Here is a 15,949-nt window from a genome sequence, read left to right on the forward strand (position 1 = left end):
AGTGATCCCACTTATAGCTTGGATTAAAAGTGAGATAAAAAGAAGTGTTTTTTTTTCGCTTTGCTGTATATTTATTGTTAATAGAATTATAACAAATATCGATAACGCGCTTGTTTGCTAGGATGTGGAAATGTTTGATCATAGATTATTCGATGTGTAGGCTTTATCACAAGCCATACTGCAATAAGAATAACGAAATCGCTAGTATGTACAGAGCATGTCGAACTGCGGAAGCACGTGTAGTACTTATACAATGAACTTTTCTACCTCATACGCAGTACGTAGAGATACCATATCTTCATCAGTGCTGAATTCATAACCTGATCATTTGGACACCCAATTGTGTTTCCGAAAATGTACGTTAAGTCAACCGACCGCTGGTAAGTACTCCGTTAAAGGGATGAAGAAAGGGGCTATTTGTTTACGCTTTTTTTAACTTAGGTACATTTTTTCGATTCCATGTGAGTGAGTGGTACTGACTTTTTAATTGCGTGTGAAAGCTTGAGACGCCGAGAAGTCGTGGGACAGAACGAAATTAGCTATAATTAAGGGACGATTTTTGAAGGCTGTAAATTGCCGATTCAGCTGTTGGTGTTTAAAAGGGATATTTTCCTGTTTAGAAACTATCACTGTAAATACGATCAATAGTGGAAATTTTAACCCATAACGATAACAACGGCCCAGCCTTAAGTTAAGTTTATTTATGGAAACTATTACGATAAATGCAAACAATAGCGTAAATTTAAAGGCGAGGAAATAAATCAACGTAAATAGACTAAACGTAAATAAACTAAAATTTAACACTACATGACGTAATTTTTCGCTCATATGAAGCGATTGATTTGTGCATTTTGTAATTACATTAAAGTTCACCGTAGGATTACGTACTTTGGCATAATCGTGTTGGAACCAACCATTTGGGTTGGTCCGTTCGTTGGTATAAATAACGTAACCATATTTTTGTATTTAAAATAAACAAACACCCTTGTGTTGAAATTTTTGTAATTCAAATAGTAATGGAAAACCCTTAAAGAAGCTAGCCTTGGAGCTAGCCTACGGGAATAATTTTTTTACAAGAAAGTAAAATCATTTGTAACGGGAGTCCTTTAATGGAATTTATTTTAAGGTTGCGCGATTTTTAGCATCGAGTATTATAAGATGTACAGGGTAGCATTATTGTTGGGCACGGTTATCCAAAATTTGGTTGTTCTATTTTGGGTCAATGGTCTTCGGATACGTACGGCACTGGCCGATTATTAAAGTGAGAAAAGTGGGTAGCGCCAGTCGGGCGGGAGATAAATTATGGGTTATACGCGTCAGTTTTTGATAACTTGGATCCATTTCACGACGCAACCTGAGAACTGCTTATGCTGAGAGTTCTGGCATAAATTGCAGAAAAACGCCGAGGAGGCAATTGCTTTTCTAAACATGGGATTGAAGAAAATAAAGGAAGTCCATTAGTTGATCGAATAAAGATAGCCGTTGAAACCGATTAGAAACCATTTTGAAGGTGCATTTGTATAATTGGGAAACGTGGGGATCAAGACAAGAAAGGTTTTCGAAGAACCTTAAGCGTTAGACGTTTAATGTAAAACCACGGCGGTGCTTGCGACGCGAGATAACACGTCAGGACCGAAAAAACGTCCTGTTACGACAGTGTTAAAATTGTATGTGCATTGAAGCTACAGAAGAGACCGCGGTAATAATAAAAAAAGAACGAAAATCGCGTTAGACTGTGCTGGTCTAACAGAAAACAGATTCTCGTTCGTCAAGAAAATACCAGATTGTCCGTTCAATGAGTTGAGCATAACTGTAAAATAAGGTAAATGCATCTTTCTTATAAATGTGTATTCAATCCATTCCCGTGACTTTAAGGGTAAAAAAGAATTAAACTGTTACCATTGTGGATACTAACACTATATTTCCCGAAAAGATTGCGTTACATTTGCCTTCATCCTCCATCAGCGATTACCAGGACGATTACTAATCTTTCATGGTGGCTCGATGCCTATCGGGATTTCTGGAATATTCGCTACAATATTCTACACGTCTTGATCAAAGCCGCACCGAAGTCGATGCACTTTTACCTTTTAAGTAATTAATCCATTATCAACAAAGACGCGCCTTGACATCAGGAAAGCTGAAGCCGTATTAATCCACTGCGGAAATTGAGATGGTACTTGAATGTATATTTATGAATTATCATGTATATAAAATTTGCAATACCAAACGTTACAGTGAATAGGTTAATTTTTCATTGTTGATTTAAGTTTAAACGACTTAGGTGCGCTTTTCGAAGCGGTTTCGGGGGGTCATCGACAATGTGTGCGCATTCGATAGAACATGATACGCGTAAAAGACGTACGCAACACGAGCTTCGCGTACTTTTATGTACCGGGTGACCCAATAAGACTGTTCCTCGGTCATATCTCGACAACCGTTCGTCATTTGCCATCTTAAATTTTAAAATTGCATTTTCTTTAAATTTCGCTTAATAAACTGAAAAAATTTTTTTCACATTTTTAAAGAGAACCAGTTTATCTATCATTTTCGTAAAAACAAAAACTCAGTTATTTCAAAAACAAAGATGGTTTGTTTGTGCAATAACCTGCTTTAACTTCTTAACCGTTTGACCGATTTTAACAAATTTGGTATGGTTGAAAAGAGTATTCCTTGGGCAATGAGAATCAACCAAAATATAGTTAACTTAGTTGAATCCTTCTCCGCCAGGGGGCTAGTTTTGACACTATGATCCAAAACCCTAAAAAAATCAAAAAAATCAAATGGAATGATATGACTTTTTCTTTATGAAAAAGTAGCCAAATAACATCTAAAGAGGCCAGCGAAAACCGTTTTTCAAAATCTCGTTCCTAACCTCAAATATTGGGAAAATGAGATTAATTAATTAATTAATGTTAGGTGTACGTTAACAGTTAATTTAATAAAAGTAGTATAATATGTATAATATACAATATAATTTTAAGTTTAGTTCGACTTATATACAAAATAAGCGACACTTCCATGTCACATGTGGATACATATTAATAAAACCACTTTTAGAAGCGCATAAAATCTAAGCTTAAATGCCTTAGGCAAAAAGAATATCGTAGAGAGGGTTACATTTTGCATCTGGCAAGGATCGCCTGAGACGGGAAACCCGAAAAGGGAAGGGACATCTTTCGTATCTTCCATTTTCCATAAACCGCCTCTTTATTAGCGACCGCCGATTAACTTCGAACGCCTTTTCTATACCAGCCGGTGACTAGCATCGATCGCCTCATCACCCGAAAGGGGAAGGGACATCTTTCCCATCTTGCATAGACCGCCAATTAAATTCAAAAGTATTTTCTGTATCAGCCGCCTTATCACTCGAAAGGGGAAGGAACATGAATTATGTCAAACATATAGAGAACTACTTACTGTTATTACGGTACAATTACAATAACATTTTTTATCATGGAAAAATTCTCTCTTAAGAAATTGAAGTTGAAATGTTGCTCACACTCTTACCAAATTAAAAGTAATCAGGAAATATAAGTAACATAACCTCACATTTCGACGAAATTGTGCGAACTTTGTATTAATAAGATTCTGGAAAATTCAGGGCATCTCCCGCAATTTTTTGTTGTTGAAAACGCTTAAGGTGGCCTCTAGCCAAATTGATCAATTTCATTATCTAACCGGAGGGGGAGGGGGGAGGCTGAATAACGTCTCGTAACCGGATTTTCATTGAAATTGTGTATTTATTTAAAAAAAATTAGTTTAGGAAATTTACATGCAATTGTTCCTTTGTTGAATTGTAACCTATAACCCTTGCATCCAAACGATGTATTACCTGCATTTGACAGTATTGATTGATTTAAAGATATAATTCAGGTAACATATCGATTTTGATCTGGCTGGGATATTCAAATTTGGCGATTTATCTGAGTACAACGTTCCAATCATTTTTGATGTAATAAATCTAACCAAATTAGCTTTTAACCAATACCACATTATACATAACAGGTACATATTTATATAGGCAAAGCAGTAAGTTTTATACAACGAGTTAATAACCTAAGGAGCAACTGCACGTCAACGAGTCAGTGAGTAAATATTAACAAACAGTGGGGTACCGACGTGGAGGTGACATAGATTGTGAAAAATCACATGATCTTTGACCGAGCGGAATCCTGAATCAAGACAATTTCATGACATATTTTATTAATCTTAGAGGATCTTTATGTGCTTGTTAAATTTTTAAATATCACCAAAAGGCTTTTAGAGTCTCAATAGACATTTAGACTTTAGCGTCGGCGCTCTCATTGGAGATCTGGACAAAACGTATCTGTTGGTGGGATCAAAACTTTCAATCCGAATATCCGAGGACACTAGCAAAAGGAAAATGGAAGGTCTGGACGATACGTGATTTTCGGTGTAGGTACTATCCTTAAAGTTTGTGGGAAAATCCTACTCACATCAACAAGTAGTGTGATAACTGTGCACAACCTATTATAGGTATGTTCGAAATGAAGGTCTCCCAAAAAAGAGTGCTTGCTCAGGGAGAGGCGAGATTTTCGTACAAAATCTCTAGAGACCATTAATTATTTTCGCCATTTTTCATTTTTACGGTGTTTAGTTTGGCGCCGTCTGCTTTAGATTTCCACGTTTTATTAACACAAAACAGATCGTTTCAGATAAATCAATCGCAACAACGTGTGGCACAGATTTGAAGCTCATTGGTTGACGATTGATTGATTTTATGCGCTTGGCATGGTTTTGCGGCAATTCTTTTATTACTCGATCAATTTAAATGTCGCGTATTGGTCATAAACGATTCGTCCCAGTTCCTTAAAAGCGCGGTAGTGTCATTTAACGTCCTTAGATAATTAGCGTATCATTGATAAGTTCGTGTAAGTGGTTTGGGAAACGTGTCACCTGTCACTAAAAAAATCGACTTACCTTTCGCCCTTGTCGTGAACCGGAAAGGTTTGCTTGCTCAGCTGCTGAAGAGACGCCTCACTTTGCGGCTCGGCCGAAATACCGGCTCTTTGCTTCCTAGGCCGGATCCCGCCGATATTGTTATTGAGACCTTTGTGTTTCGTCGTGACCGCGTTAAAATGAAACGGAAAGACGCTCTGAAATTTGTCTAAGTGAGATCTGAGATCGCCGATCTCCGCGTCGCGAATATGCAGAAGCGTTTCGAGTTCCCTAATCTTCTCCTCCCTCGCGAGCAGAAGGGCCTGCAGCTCCTGTACGGATCCCATGGCTAGATCGGATCGAATTTGACGATCGATTAGTATGCTCGGTCTCAAACCCGGTGAGGCTTCCTCGTCGGCTGCATGGTGCCTGGACGAGAAGCACAATGTTTCAAAACACACGCGCATTCACCCAAATTAAGCAACGAAAGTGTGAAGAAGCGGCTTCTTCGAGACTCGCGGGATTAATGAGGGATCGCGGTTCGAGGAGCCACCGGATAATCGCACAATCACCACCACTCGGCCGAATTGCTCAACGGACGGACGATAACGCTACGATACGTTGTCTCAATTGTGATGCGTTGATTAACTACGCCGATTTCTTCTAGAAATTGTTGTTTGGCACAGTTAACCTAAAACAGAAAAAGGCGATATTAGAAATTCGCGCGCGAGTTGCAAAAGGAGGAAAACAGAACCTATAACTACCAAGTAGGTATGGAACTCTGAGTTATCACGTGAAGATGGGGAAGTCACAATCTCTGTCATTAATAATTACTTGAGCATATAAGTGGAACCTCGTGACAGGACATAATGCTATTCAAATGCTTTTAATAAACACTTAAAAGTTAAATTTAGAACGTGTAAATGGGTTGCCGCGGTTATAATTCAAGAGCAGCCATTTATGTCACAGGTTATTCACTTTCTAGGCCGACAATTTTTTGGTAATAATCGTATATTTCGCGACCTACCCTTGTATTTTACGATTTTTTTCAATGTCGTTATTAATGCCGCGAGAATAGTAGAATGAAAGTGTAATTCGCATTTACTCACAAATTGTTGCATTGATTAACCTTTAAAAATTCATGAACGCCGTCCCAAACGAGGTTTATGTCTTTACGCCGGCGGTGGAAAATCCTAAACAATGCCACGAAAGTGAAATGAATCTCATCATCGCATGTTACATTTACGTGCGGTTACTTAACTAAAAACAATACCTGAAAGTAACAGTAAATTTTACGTGCCCGGTATAAATAAACAACCAGCAATTAACATTGAGCCTTTTAATAACATTACGGTTAACATCTCATTTCGTCACACGTGTCCACAACGCCTTTCATAAATCAACTCTACATTGCTTAATTAATATCAAACAATTTACTGCTAATTTTTGCAATACGCACCTGCCATTAACACTTACTTTTTTATACACAGTATATCAAGGTCCGGTTGCTATTCATCATCGATCTTTGTTTTATTATTATTATTACAAGAAATAACTGTGCTTAGCTCTTTGTCAGCCGTATAAAAACGACTGAAAAATGTTGATTTGGTCCAAAAAAACCTTTTTCCAAATGTTGTTTATTTGAGTTGTTCTTCCATGCAGTCACCAGATGTGATACATGAGGCGCCGTTTTTTGTTTCAGGAAAATGGAGACGCTGCCCTCAATAACGAGGCAGCCACTTTCCTGAACCCACAACACCACCCAAGAAGCAGATCTACAGCCAGTGTAACGAACTACCCATTTTGGTGATTGCTCTGTATATGAGAGGCGGTTCGTTACGGAAATCGTTGTACCGAAAACATTTGTGTTGGTTCTAGGAATTGAAGATAGAAGAAGAAAATAGGCTTAAATTTCTAGAGTTGTGTTTCAGCCGCCGCGCCGCTACCGTAAGAAAAAGCTACCGTTTGCAACCGTTCCCGTCAAGATTTTTCAATTTTTTTCGTTGTGTGCGAATGCTTTTGTCATTTTGAAAACGAGGGCGAATTGGTTTTAGTTTCCTAAAAAAACAAGCTTAAAACCAGTCGAGGCCGTGCACCTTGCTATCGCCGACCCCGCCGGTTGATCACAAAATCAATTAGCAATAGGTGTCAAGTGGATTACCGAATTTTGGAATTTCATATCGCCTATTGAGGTGAGTATAATTAGCGGTAGCTGATTAAATGAGATGCAGTAAACAGCATCCGACAAATAAGTCGCGAGGGGTCTCAAAAGAAGCGCTCTTAATTAATTTAAATAAAACCAATTAATTTTTAAGTCATCCGCAGGCCGCACAATTAATTATGGAGGTTTTAATTTTTGGGTGTAGATACCTTAACCCTCGCCTTAACCCATTATGCTGTGTCGACTGTAAAAACGGTCGATCACTCCATGAAATGGCCGAATTTTAGAAATGGTAAAGCCGTTGTTTAGAGGGGATCTTTTGCATCTTCGCAAGTTACGTTTCGTAAGTACCGTAATTATGAGCTTTTCTGTTGCTTTTTTTTGCACAGCAATTTCTACCGCTCCATTTTATAGCAAGGTAAGCTTTTTGCTACTTCCTGTATTTGCTTTCTCGTAGACACCGTGAATTAATTTCTGTTTTGTTGCTTACATTTCCGCTAGGAAGTGTTGTAATTTGGCAACCGCCGCCATTTTGCTGAACCCGTGCAATTCCTGGAACCGCCGTTTACTCTGATTGAGTGTGCCGAGCTTACCGTCGTAGACCGCTACTACCCCGACCTTGACCAGGGGCATTCCTTGGTGGCGCCCGAGTGCAGTTGCCTGCCTCCGTTCCGCCGACTACTACCGTTTCGCGGCGTTGACTTGTAAATTACAATTGGATTTTTTATGCATTACATTCTATTTTGTCAATTACACAGTTTGATTTTCTTTACAAAGAAGAACTGAAGCCACCGTTTGGGCGCGAACTTGGTTGGAAAGTTCGTCGCAAAGGATTTTGAAGAAATTCTGAAGAGATTTTGACCTTGAAAAAATAAGTGGCGACTACACAATGTCAATTTGTCGACTGTTCGCTAATTAGTTTTGCGGCTGTTAAATACTTACTTGTTTGTTTTAAAAACTTATATTTCGTTAAGTTGATACCAAGTTAGCGAGGCACTAGAAAAAAATAATCATATCGCAAAAGTAAGTAGTAAATTTGTCGGTAGATATGGAAGTAAACAAATTTGCCACTTTTTTAATAATGAATGTCGCGCTAGAGTGGTCTCAAATGAGTCACAAGCGAGGCACTACCGAAGAGGATAATAATAAGTAAATAACTAATGCCCCCGACAATAAAGAATTAGCTAATGAAAATTTTTATTAACACCTTACGGCATTGAAAAATCTGCCATGAAAACTCTATCCGGGGCGCACAATGGATTAGATTAAACACTCAGTTATTAATTGACAAAGACAAAAATGTATTCCGCAAAACATAAAACAAGTAAAAAGGTTTTCGCCCTAAGGCGAGTAACTTCAGCGCATTTTCCATAAATTGATCAATACTTCCCCAAAGGCCATACCTATGTGCGCTATGTTTTTCATTACTAGAGGCATCTTTGGTTAAAATTTCAAAGAAATATCTCCATAAATAAGAAAGTTGGAATTGCGCAGTCTGCGCATGCGCACATCTGATTTTTACTATATGCGATATATTTGCCTTTACTACAAGTATCTGTGATTAAAATTTCAACAAAATATATTAATAAATAAAAAAGTTAACATTACGCAGCCTGCGCATGCGCAGTTCAATCGTCAAGATTTTCCTTGACTCAGGTGCCAGAGCGATACGCTACCGAATGCAAAAGGAACGAACTAAATATCTTGAAAACTGTAGGAGTAATTAAGGCCTCGGACAGACGTTGGAAAATGCGCTAAAAAGAAACTGCTGGAATAAAGAAAAGCATTCAAAGCTTATTTTTACACATACCACGCACGCAGACATAAAATTTTCAATAACCCAATAAATCTGGTCGTAAAAATTTTGCGATATTCAAGCACACTTAGAATTGATGCAAACAAGAAACTTCACTTCTTTTCCATTAAGCTGAATTCAATGACACGAACTGGCCTGTTGGATCAAATGACAAAATTTGGTGGCTTTTCGGACAGTAGAACACTTTTACTTTTAATAAATGACACACCTTGTGGAAAGGCTTCAGTAAGCAACAACTACTTCGTTGACTCCCACTAGTTCTGTAAACTTTATTATGATCCCTACGAATCTCCAACCAAATAACACCGTGCCAAATTTGGAACGCTCTCCGACCGTTACTAACACGCAAACAAACAATCTCTGTTAAAAATTTGTCTCCAGTATTAAAAGGATCCACCACTTCCACCATAAAATAATCTCCTCTATGAATTTTCCTCGGAATTTTCACATAAGCTTCGACAGATTGCGTCCCGCGTCCCCACTTACACACCGAAAAACGTGAAACACTTGACCAGATGTGTCTTACTTCTAGCACCAAAACAATTACGAAATCTCCACAGACTTCCAAAAGGAAAAACAAAAACTAAATACAAATTCCAACGAAACGACACACTTTGTGCTTATTCGTAGAAACCCAACAGATTTTCCATCCCACATACAGGGTGGCCCAACCTTATTGAACGTGCTAAAACGAAAATAACGTCTGCAAAGAACCGTATGTAATGAGCCGCTTTTTTGCCGTTAATTAATTACTTAGTTGCGGAAACATTTTCCAAGGCCTGCTATACCAAAATGCTAAAATTTATTAACAGGCCTTTTATCTGACTTAAAGAATCATAAAAAAATGCTACTCAATGCAGTATATATATACTTTTTTTACGGACCATATAAAAAATTAAGTTGATGTTTTGTCCGAAACGAAACATTGCATTAAAAATCTCTCAACGCTGTCGTCTTGTAGAGGTCAAATTGGGTCAATGAAAGACATCAGAAAAAATCCAAACAAAATCGGCAAATTTCGGTTTTTCAGGCATATCTTCGGAAGTTATCGGAATTTTCTGGTTTTCTTTAATTGCGCAACTTTTCCCTAATTTTGTCATCGTCGTATTTGCTATGGTTTGCGAAATCCCCATGATGCACGTCCTTTCTTTTGCACACAGTGTATAGCCATCCATTTATCCATTTAAAATAAGTTTGCATCAACTTCCTGTATAGTCGGAGGTGCTAACAATTTAAAAACATTTTCGATCCATTCCTTTTATCAACAGGTGGTCACTTTTCTGTTTCAAAAAATTTTTTTTGAATTTTTATTTTTTTTAACAATTTACGTATACCGCTTCCTAGCGAACATGAACAAAAGTATGTCTGGCTGTAACAAGGACCATATTGGGGAAAGCGAATACGGTTGCCACGATTTTTTCGAATCTAAGAGTTTCTTTCAGTTCTGTTTAAATCCGAGCACGTGACAAAAATGCAGGTTTACTATTGAGGTCTTTGCGTTCAGAAAACAGGTCTCGTTTCTGAACTCCTGCCGGTCGAGATTTAAATAGCGGGAGTAGCGTGAGAGCTTGATTTCGCGAGTCGAAACGTACGAATTTGAGTGGCACACACTGTATATCCTAGAGACAATACCCAATACGTTGTTTTCGGTAATTTATACGAGGTTGTTAAGAAAATAATTAATAATTAACGAAATAATTAAGCTGTATGTTAACATAACAAAAAAACTAACAAAATTATTGAACAACAAATTATGCAACTGAAAATTTGCAACTAATTAGTTGCAAAAAAGCGACAAATTACTAATATAATCGCCACTTATTGTCTTGAAGTTGCCTTGCTAAGGCGATGAACGTAATAATTAACGTTCAGTTTTCCCTTTGTGAGTACATACCCACTTCCGACACTGTTCTCTAAAATACATCATCTTCGTTAGTACTTCTCCGACCAGGTCTAATGTGGTCCGTACCGTACCGTTGGATGCCATATTCCCTCTGTGAGTACATAGTTCCCACACGCCGTTCTCGGGAAATTCACATTTGAAGCTTGACTCGACCCACAAATGGGTCTGCTCCATCGTTTCGATTTGATTTTCGGAAATATGATTAATTGGTGGTAACACCGTTGTGAACCGCCGATAATGCAAAAAAAAACAGTTTAGCAATTCTGTAACCATTCCCGTAGGGATATTTAAATTATTGTTGCAGCTCGTCATTAGTAAGAGAAAAAATTAATACTGTGTCATTTCCGTTGCGTTTATTAATAGCTAGCCGATTTTAGTTTCGCATGGATAATTTAAAACCAGGATTAAAGCAAACAAGGACGTGCAGCGTGCGTAGATGCCCAGACCTCCCGCTGGACCCGAGAATGCCAATTAATAGTGGGTGTTACTGAACTACTGAATTTTGGTATTTTAACCCAGCCAATTAAGTAAGTATAATTACCGTGTTCCAACAAACCTCGTCTGGGTAGGTTGTGTTTAGTGTCATTGGAAGCGCGCTAATTTATCAAGATGTTTAAGCCGAGGAGATTTTTGTCGTTGTTTTTTACGGCTCATACTCGGGCTCATATAAAAAATAAAGTTGATGATTTCTTCGAAACGAAATGTATTAAAAATCTCTCTTGTAGAGAGAGCTGAAAAAGTGGCAATGAAAGTTTTTTTTCATGTATCCGCTCCAATATCAGCAAAAAATAAAAACGAAATCGACAAATTTCGGTTTTTCTGGCATATCTTCGGAACTAAATCGGAGTTTTCTGATTTTCTTTCCCATGATATATATCCGTATTTCTGATACATATAGCCTTAACTTAAATCACAGTATGGTGACGAGTATTATATTGATGACTACTCCTGTCTGGCACTTTGACGTTATCTCGGACGTTATCATGTCATCGGTGAGTATTTCAATCAAAGTATAATATAGATATAAATATATTTAAAAAAGCACAACAATAGAAGAAAAGGAATAAAAATCGGTAGCCATTACTCCTACGGGTAAAAAATTTTTGCTTGTCAGGACAACCAAATTGGAACACCCTGTACAACAAACATTTTCCCGTGTGTTCTGAAATGGTTTTTCCACAGCTCGAAATATCAGTGTAAAGAAAAAATCTGGTCCATGGTGGTGCATAAAAATGGTCAATAAAAAACAAAGTTGGGGGTGGGGGTCAACATACCAAGAGTGACTTTTTGTATAAAAGTGCAATCCTCATTCCTAAGGCAATTAGTAGGTATACATATAGACACGATTATAGACATTCAATATATCCATTTCGCAACTTTCTATGCATGTTTATTGGGAAGAATTAGGAATTATTTTTAGAATTTCCGTAGACTTTAAATATAATTGTAAAAGTGGGTCATTATACGTCTGGGATTATGTGTTAATATACAATGCTAATAAATTTGCATTATTGCTTACGAAGTGCTTGCAAACTATAATTATCACTCGCAAAAATTTGCACTTGGCAACCAATTAATGATTCATGGAAATGCGCAAGAAATAAAGGTACAACACGACCTAGCTAAACCTATAATAATGTGACATACTCCATATACATAATAGCCTTAATTTAGAACAAGGTTAGGCAAATTTGCACTATTTCACAGTTTCTGTCAATATCGTCAGAATTTGTGGTAAAATTCCCACACGGTGGACCTGGGCAACGAAACGAAAGAAGACCGACAGTAGGTAGTAGAACTTGGAGCGCAAAACAAGAATTCGCACTTGTTAACCTTGTATACCTAGTACTAACAAGTTAGATACAGGGTATCTAATCAGTTTGACAATTTAGTACTTATTGTATAACATGCGATAAATTTCAAGTCGAAAATAGTTACGGCAGTCAAACAACAACAATTGCGAAATGTCGATTGTTCTTTAACATAACGGGGGGACGCCACATTACAACGACCTTGACATCTAAGTATAGTTGTTTCTCGAACATTATTTCCACTAAAAATAACTTTAGAATATTTAATGAGTCGCCGCTGATAAACCTGCTCTTCTGATTAATAAACCGCATATTTATACACTAATTATACGAGGTACAATGCAAAACAAAAGAAACAAAATAAAACCCACCGTTCCAAGAGATTCGATAAGCGCTACCTCCCTCCCCCGACACTGAAAAATAACACAATAAATTTGCACGTGTTGAACTGTCAACTGGGTTTAACTAGGAAGCCATTTAATTCTTCTTCTATTAATAGTACCATCCCACAACGAATTAACGAAACATTGTTTTAAAAAACCGCCCTCGCCACCGCCGCGCATCGCCCGTCAACGAAAGGCACTTCACATATTTAATAATGCAAATATTTCGTCAAATCACTCTCTATTTTTTCCGGTAGGAGCAACACAAAATAAACATCGGCTACTCCCGCTTTTCGCTTCCCTGAACCGAAGCGGAATTCTATCAACATTCGAGACATTCGTCAAGAGAACTGCCCCCACCCCGATTCCTTTATAAACTATTAACACGTGTACAATCGAGGCAACAAGTGGCCGCCGCTGGTTTTTAAATCACGTTCTCAGTACATCGAATCTTTCAAATAGTTTCGCCTAATTATTTCGATTCAAATTGATATATGTTAATTAAGTTCAATTTTGCATGGAATTCGTAACGAGATGGATGTTCTTTTAGAAACCGGTTTTGTGTGTTATTTTTATCACGCGAACTTCTGTGGCCTTCCTCTCTTTAAACACAATGGCTCGCATAACCTTGAATCCTTCGCTAGTAGGAAGTTCGATCACCGAATTGACGTAACGATTTCTGTCATTAAACGATTTTTGCGTTAACCGCCGCTGCGGGAATTGTGAATAATGCGTAACCACCGGTTATGACGAATGTATTGTCATATTGCCCTATTTAAATAAATCGCTGTCATTCCAGAAGCGAGGACTGGATGACTCAGGGAAATGTTGGTCAAATTGTGGTCTCAACAGACAGGGCTTTCATTTCAAAACTCACACCACACATTGTCATTTGTAATTTCGCTAGAAAACCAAAAATTACAAAAACAGAGGAGTACGTGAAGTTTTTTTTATACGAGGAGAGTTTGATTAGTCGGAAACTTTTTGAATTTCCCGCGCAGTAACTTTAAATGCAACACTGCTCGCGTCAACTGTCATCTCAATTTTGGACAAGCTACGCTACGCCCCCACCCCATTTAGTTTGTGTTTAACAGCTAGTGAAAGCCGCCATCTTCGTGAATTTTAACGAAAATGAAAAAAGTGAATTTCGTATTTTTTGCGTAAAAAACCATCACCTAAGCTAAGACAAGACTCGATAAATACTATGGGGACTTTGCACAATCAATTTCAATGGTTAAGAAGTGGTTTACTGAGTTCCGTTGTGGTCGAACCGACACAAATGACGCCGAACGTAAAACGTTCAGGTTGCCCAAAAGAGCTCGTCAGTCGTCACGCCAGAAATCGTCGATAAATGGAATGATATTGAACTTGGACGATCGGGGAACAAGTGCGTAAGGTGATTGAGGCGGTATGCATGTCAATTGAGCGGATACATTACATTTTACATGAATATTTATTTGGACATGAAAAAGCTCTCCGCACGATGGTGCCGCGATGCTCCCAGACGCTTCGTGCATTCGGCGAAGGTTCCCACGCATTCAACGAATATTCGGAGTTCTGGGTAGTTTGGCAAAGAACTTTGGCAAACTATGATATCGCGCCAGTGCAGTAGGTGTGTTTCAGGTTGTAAATAAGGAATAGCGATTAGCGGTGATGCGGTAATTGCCACTGCCCGACACTGGTATCACCCAACTTAGTTAAAATAAACTTGTAACAAATATAGCAAACGAGCTCCTGGGTCACTGAACATTTAATAAGTTCTTCCTTAGGTGATGATAAACAAAATACTGAAAACAGAATTGGAAAATTCGAAACCGTTCGGGAGTTATCTTGCCCACAGACGGGCGGACAGAAAGTCCAAAATCATGAATTCGCTAGGAGCTCTTTAAAAAGTATGGGTAGTATAATAAAGACTGTGAATTTCTTTGGGTGAACGTGCTAAAATGTATCGAGCTAAAATGAGATTGTGTTGAAAAACGCTTATATGCCCAAAAAATATCTCATTCAAAGTCACAGACTTATCGAACTGCCCTCATATATAGTGTTTCATAATTGAAAGTCAATATTTAAGGGGGCGATTTTGGGGTCCATTTTAAAAAGAAAACTTCATATGAACCTATGTCCTAAACGTCTTAACTTTTGAGATACTAGGTGGTACAGTTTTCAACAAGTTAAAAAGTAATCGTAAACGATTTACATAAAGCGCATTTCCACTTGCATTCATTTCCCATTTGTAAGATGCAACTTCTGTTAAAATCGTAAAAATCCGCCCACAAATATGAAAGATAGCGTTGCACATGGGCAATCCATTGTTGACGTGCTACTTCAATTTCAGTTTATGAGAAGAATTTCATTTCAATGCTTTTCTAAATAAGAAAGTTGGAACTGCGCATGCGCAAACCTAAATTTTAAAACTAATGTTAGATTTTCCTTTGTTCCAAGCGCCTAAGTATCAAATTTCACTTAAATAGTTCCATAGATAAAAAAGTTGGCACGGCGCATGCGCAAAATAAAATTTTGAAACTGGCGCTAGATTTTCCTTTATTCCAAGTGCCTATGTATCACATTTCATTTAAATTCTTCCATAAATAAAAAGTTGGCACTGCGCATGCGCAAAACCAAATTTTGAAATTGGCGTTTGATTTTCCTTTATTCGAAGTGCCTATGTATCAAATTTCGTTTAAATTCTTCCATAAATAAAAAAGTTGGCACTGCGCATGCGCAAAACCAAATTTTGAAATTGGCGTTTGATTTTCCTTTATTCCAAGTGCCTATGTATCAAATTTCATTCAAATACTTTTATAAGTAAAAAAGTTTGCAATTCGGTTTATAAATGGTCGAGATGCGAAAAGGGCACTGTGAATTTTGAATCGATTCGATTCAACTTTTGGCATTGCGTATTATATGGTTAAAGCTATGCCCATATTGAATTTCATGCAATTCAGTTCATAACTAACGGAGATGTAAAAGCGA

General features: G+C 37.8%; 1 protein-coding gene and 1 long non-coding RNA gene across 6 annotated transcripts; one reads left to right on the top strand and one right to left on the bottom strand.

Annotated features, from left to right (window-relative positions):
* Positions 1-220: 220 nt before the first annotated feature.
* LOC116177701 lies at positions 221-8,326 on the top strand. 5 transcript variants are annotated; one of them, XR_004146733.1, is made up of 4 exons: positions 5,542-5,669; positions 6,605-7,406; positions 7,565-7,767; positions 7,822-8,326. It is a non-coding gene; the product is annotated as an uncharacterized LOC116177701 (long non-coding RNA). The 5 variants fall into 5 exon arrangements; XR_004146732.1 differs by having other exon boundaries at positions 6,605-7,094; positions 7,269-7,767; positions 7,822-8,324; XR_004146734.1 differs by lacking the exon at positions 5,542-5,669 and adding an exon at positions 221-380 and having other exon boundaries at positions 6,605-7,767.
* LOC116177699 (cGMP-dependent protein kinase, isozyme 2 forms cD4/T1/T3A/T3B-like) lies at positions 4,814-13,323 on the bottom strand. The gene is made up of 2 exons (XM_031496751.1): positions 12,965-13,323; positions 4,814-5,593 (listed from the first exon to the last, which is right to left on the bottom strand). The coding sequence occupies exon 2, from the start codon at positions 5,367-5,369 to the stop codon at positions 4,941-4,943; it is 429 nt and encodes a 142-aa protein (XP_031352611.1). The 5' UTR covers positions 5,370-5,593; positions 12,965-13,323; the 3' UTR covers positions 4,814-4,940.
* Between the last annotated feature and the right edge of the window lie 2,626 nt (positions 13,324-15,949).

This window comes from Photinus pyralis, unplaced genomic scaffold (assembly GCF_008802855.1).
Source record: "Photinus pyralis isolate 1611_PpyrPB1 unplaced genomic scaffold, Ppyr1.3 Ppyr1.4_LG8, whole genome shotgun sequence".
NCBI lineage: Eukaryota > Metazoa > Arthropoda > Insecta > Coleoptera > Lampyridae > Photinus > Photinus pyralis.

Bases quoted from the DNA above. Each gene is read 5' to 3' on its own strand.
- LOC116177699 (XM_031496751.1), bottom strand. From the start codon at position 5,369: ATGCGCGTGTGTTTTGAAACATTGTGCTTCTCGTCCAGGCACCATGCA.